At 34.5% G+C, this 5,711-nt stretch overlaps 1 protein-coding gene across 1 annotated transcript in view; it reads left to right on the top strand.

The window, feature by feature from the left end:
• FAM171B (family with sequence similarity 171, member B) overlaps positions 1 to 5,711 on the top strand; it is a gene marked incomplete at its 5' end in the record, with an annotated part of 79,598 nt that overhangs the window by 58,685 nt on the left and 15,202 nt on the right. The window contains 2 exons of the mRNA XM_008589429.1: positions 1,510 to 1,680; positions 3,762 to 3,878. Coding sequence (XP_008587651.1) covers positions 1,510 to 1,680; positions 3,762 to 3,878 — 288 coding nt within the window. The remainder of the gene's footprint in view (positions 1 to 1,509; positions 1,681 to 3,761; positions 3,879 to 5,711) is intronic.

Here is a 5,711-nt window from a genome sequence, read left to right as displayed (position 1 = left end):
CCCCCTGATTTGGAGATTTGTACTTCTTCTTCTTGGAAAGCTCTTCTCTGAGGTCTTGGCATGGATGACTCTTTTCTGTTTGGCCACAGCTCAAACATCCCCTCCGTGGAGAGTAGGTCTTCCCTGACCACATAATTAATTGCCTTTCTGGATTATCATGCATTTATATTCAGGTGGGGTAGAAATTGGCAATGAATAAAGAAGTGAAAAATGAGATTTTTAATAGTAATGAGGATTGTGAGAAAAATATTGCAGGCAGTATAAGAGAAAATGTATTCACTGGATCTTTGGGGCCCATATGAATACATGGTGCTATTAGGGGCTTTGTAAATATTTGTTAAATGAATGAACATAACTCTAGCTTTGAAGCCAGAGACTCAAAATTTTAGACCATAAACAAATAATATGTAAAAAATATACTTTCTTCATCTATTTCTAATGTTAGTAAATTACTTAGAAAATCCAACATTATCACATTATTTGTAGAAGTTAACACTGTAATTTTATAACCATGTTCTTATTCATTATAGTGATTCTAGTATATGTTATAATTTTTTTTTTGGTGGCCAGCTTGTACAGGGATCTGAACACTTTGACCTTGGTATTAGGACACCATGCTCTAACCAACTGAGCCAACTGGCCAACTGTATTCTGGTGTATGTTATAACAACTTTTGGCATTGCTAATATTTCAAAAACAAAAGAAAGGCACTTTCTGCTTTTTTTTTTCCAGTGTAGAAAATCTGTGGTTACCTCCTGATATTTAAGAAGGCATCCTATAAATTGCATAATCAGATCCTTAAAACCTTAGGTAAAATAGTATAACCAATTCTATTAATCTCCCTTTCTCTTACTTTTCATGCTTTGAAGTCTAATATATATTAATATTTGAAATCTAAGTTTATTAATACAACAGAAAGAGTATAATCAAGTAAATATCAAGGCATATAATTTTTATCAAATAACAATATTGCATAGTGATTTTGTTTCATGTTTAATTGCCAAACCCACCTGTTAAAAACTACATTTTGAATCAGATTGTTTTTTCTATAAGGAGAATAGTTTGATCTGTTGGTTGTAGCACTCCCTGAAACAGATGGCCTTGGGTGGAGGGCCAGATGTTTCAAATCCGTATCTTCATTGATGATGTGGAATGTGAGAGCCTTTATTTGGGTATGATGCTAGTAAGATGTATTTTTTCGGTTGTTGGTTTTTAGGTTTTTAAAAACATTAGATACCATGTTCCATTAAATCAGATGACACCAAGAATTAGATAACTTATGCTCTTATTGATTTGTCATTGGTACATTGTATATAGCCTATGTTTATTTATGAGATATTTTTAAATTATATATTTAAAATCCTTAATGTGGATCTAGTAACTATTTGATATTAAAATAGATAACCCTGGGTGAAATAGAAGAACTAGATATTTTAGACCAGTAATAATTTATTATGTAACTACAGCCTCTATTTACATATGAGTTTAATAAATTGTCCTCTTTTTTAGGTTTTGAAAACACTGAATTGACTCCTCTTGCTGCAATATGTGTGAAAATCTATTCTGGAGGAAAAGAATTAAAGGTGGATGGCTCTATTCAAGTTTCTCTTCCCCTTCTACATACAAATGATATAAGTGTGGGGGATCGCATACCTGCTTGGACATTTGATATGAACACGGGTATGTGAGCTGAATAAAAATGTTCTGAATATTTTGAATGTTTTTCTTTTAAATATTTGAATTTTTTATCTTTGAAATTTGACACAGCTCTAGTTTTTCAGTAACATTACAATTTTATGCACTTTGATGACCAAAATTGGCCTCACTTTGATTAATATAATACAAGTATGCAAGGAAATGATGCTAATACATATGTCCAAAAAATAGCATTATTTGTTCACATTTCTTTAACTTTTTGTACCCGCCCCCCAACATTTTGAGGCAGAAATAAATTTTTTAAAAGTTATTTTTCCTCCTAGGAGTTTGTTTTTGTTTTGATAGGCAATATGAGCTTATATAAAGTTTGGTTAAGGCGATTAAGAAATGTATGCTAATTTAATGAAAATAAATAACATTGTTTTATAAGAAAATAACATTGTTTTATTAAAGAAAGAATGATTATTTCTCTTCCCCAAGAAAACTTTAGTACTAAATATTTTGTTCCCTGAATTGCAGCTGGAAGCACTTTTTCCTCCTCAGCTTCCCTTGGTTTTATTCTTGTGTTCTCCTTGTAAATAAGGTGGGAGTCTAAGTTACAAAAATAAAAGAAACCATCAGTCCGCAACTGAAAAGCCCAGAGGAAGGACTGCTTTGTGTGAGGCATGCTATGGCGCCTGGACACTTTCACAGGAGTTGGTCTCTCTCCTCCTTTTCTCTCATCTGTTTCCTCTGTGTTAACACTTTTCTGCGATAGGATTTCCCTTCAGAGTGGCAAAAAGGCTGTAAGTGCTGTAAACTTTATACTTATCTAGGTTGAAAGCCAGTGGAAGAGATTCTTTTCCTAGTAGCTATAGCACAAGCCCTGGGATTCACTGCAGTTATAGAATGGAGTTTACATTCCTATCTTGGAACCAGTCTTTGTGGCCTGCAAGTATGCATGGATTTATTTAGGCTTAGAGTGTTAGAGCTGGGGATGGAACCCCAAAGTAATTATGTGGACTGACAATAGGGACAAGTAGATCCTCAAAGGGATTTGAAATGGGATTTCATTGTATTTGGAAGAGTGGGTAGTGAAGCCAAAATACTACACAAATGATCACTGTAGAAGATAAGCAGTAATGTATCTATGATTTTAAGAAAGAGTGGAAACGATGTAAGTAGCAATGAGAGTACACTGTTGTAGATCATTAGATTATGAGCTCTAGGATTCAGAGTCTAGTCCATTTACTAGCAGAACCAGTATGAACAAGTCTTTTAAGGGCCTCAGTTTCCTAACTTGGTGAATGAGAGAGTTGTTTTAAGGCACTTTAAAGAAGAATATCTGCTGTTTAAATCCTGGTTTCTGATTCTCTTGGCAAAAGCCTTTGTCTCTAATGTACCTGTAAGCAACAGAATTTTTAATTGATTTATCATGTATGCAATTCTTGATTTAATGTGACTATTTAAAAGCAATGGATTGAATCCTTCCCATCATTTCAAGTTTCTCTTCCTTATTAAAAACACTGTTTTACTTGTAGATAATTCACCACAAGGAATTAATTAAACCAAAATACAAATATACACCAAAGTTATAGATAGCTTTCTTATGCTGTTTATACATAAAACTCCATAAAAGGTATGGGTTTTATTGAATTCTTTTTTCTATGGATGGCAAACTTTTATTGGATTAGATTGCATTTTTTGAAAGTTAACAGTATTTAATTAAAAAAGATAATAAGGCTTTAAAACATACACTGTGTTTAATCAAAACCCCAGAACAGGTGACAGATAATCACCTGTTGATGAAGTGGGATTTCACTACTTACATCCTTAAGAGATAACTCAATATGCACAATTTAAACATTATTTGAGAGTCATGATTTTTCTAATAAGTATATCTGCATCCTTAGTTTATTATTTTATTTCCTTTGGTCACAAAAAGTCCAATTATTTTAGGTATTATAATATGGACTATATTATAGTATGATATATATATATTTTCCCATGATAATCTTTGGAAAAGTCCTATAAAGTATTCTATTCATGACCATGAGCAAACTCCTATCATATCTAAAGATATATAACTATAACTAACTGGTATTTTTACTTACCTTTATCATTAGGTGCTTGGGTAAATCACGGCCAGGGAGTGGTCAAGGAATATAACAATCACTTAATTTGGACATATGATGCATCACATTTGGGTTACTGGATAGCAGCTCCACTTCCAGGAATTAGAGGTATTGTAAAAATTTAAATAATTTTAAAAAATAATCCAAATAGTCATATTGGAATTGATATCAGCAGACATCAGTTTTATTCTGAGCTTTGCTACTTGCCAGCTGCATGACACTGGGAAACCACTGAGCATTTTTTTTCCCCATGTGTATAAGAAAAGATTAAAGTCTATGAACTCTAAGGTGCCTTATTACTGCAATGTCTGATGAATCTGTGAAGAATGAAGTTTGTTCAAATTTACTCTTCTTTTCCTAGTTTGCTTTTTTCATGGATAAATTCTACCCAGATCAGTTAGAGCTTTTGGTTCCAGCAACAGAAATAGATTTTGGATAATTAGAAAAATGTGTTAGAAGGCTATGGGGAGTTCTCAGGATCCTAGGAAAGGAAGAAGAACCAAATGTAAAAGGCAGGAATCCTTGCAGCACAGAGGGCCCAGTGGAGGCCTGCTTGACTGTCTTCATCAGGTTGCTGCTGTGTGATGACTGACTCCAACCCTTTCCAGTCCTTTCCTCATTCTGTTCCTGGTCATTTTAGGGATGAAGAGTCTGATTGGCCCACTGTTGGGTCATGGGCACACCTCTTGGGGGTGCAGGAGAGTAAGAAGGGCCTTGAACAATAGTGTCCCCAGACTGTTTTCGAGAGAAGACAGGTGATATACCAAATGAAAATTGGCCTGACACTTTGAACAGATGGTAGATGGAGACTGGTGGCCAAAAACCTAGAATTGTCCACTAGGGATGATCTATGCATATTCTAGGAGAAATAAGTTTTATTTCCTTATTTTAACATGGTATCAAATTATCTAGCTAACTACCTAAGAATCCTACATTCATCAAGTAGTGTAAATTTCTCAAAATATTCAAACATTGCATATTTTATCCATTGCATATTTTATCCATTAAACCTTGAGAGTCTTCTCACCTGCTTTAGTCTAGACTGGTTGCACTGTCAGCCTTGTATCACCTTCTGGGCCTTTTGGATATTTGTTAGTGTAAATCAAGCCGCTGCTGGGCTTTCCCTACTGGAAGCTTTGCTCAGTCAACTTTCTTACCTTCAGCATTTTGTTGCATTCTGTTATCTCATTTTCCTTTATCCTTGTAGGTTTGTATATTTGCAGAATCAAAACAAAGCAAAACTTTTAGTGTCATTTTAACGAAGACTTGGGAATGAAAGTTGAATGCATATATTATTCCTCCATGTTCAGTCATGTGTCAGAGATGATTTTTTTGGTTTATCAAGTGTTTTGGCTCCCAGCTGAAAGGCAGCTGCTACCTGGCTGTTTCATACTGGTCAGGAATAGTCCTAATACATTCCCTGATGCAAAGGACATGGATGATATTTCACATTCATTTCTCTGCAGCATTCTAACATCTGTCTATAATTTTTTAATTTTTTAATTTATTTTATTTTATTTTTTTCTTAATTTTATTTTGTCGATATACAATGAGGTCGATTATTGTGGTACATTACTGAAACCCCCTCCCTCTCACCCCTTCCACCCAACAATGTCCTTTCTGTTTGCTTGTCGTGTCAACTTCAAGGAGTTGTATTGTAAAGTCTCGCCCCCCCCCCCCCAGTTTTTTGTGTGTGCGTGTGAATTTATTTATTTATTTTTAGCTCCCACCAATAAGTGAGACCATGTGGTATTTCTCTTTCTGTGCCTGACTTGTTTCACTAAATATAATACTCTCAAGGTCCATCCATGTCGTTGCAAATGGCAGTACTTCATTCGATTTTATAGCTGAGTAGTATTCCATTGTGTAGATATGCCACAATTTTCGTATCCACTCATCCGATGATGGACATTTGGGCTGGTTCCAACTCTTGGCTATTGT

The sequence above is a fragment of the Galeopterus variegatus genome, unplaced genomic scaffold (assembly GCF_000696425.1).
Source record: "Galeopterus variegatus unplaced genomic scaffold, G_variegatus-3.0.2 Scaffold5438, whole genome shotgun sequence".
NCBI lineage: Eukaryota > Metazoa > Chordata > Mammalia > Dermoptera > Cynocephalidae > Galeopterus > Galeopterus variegatus.
This window is presented reverse-complemented; position numbering and strand designations above follow the sequence as displayed.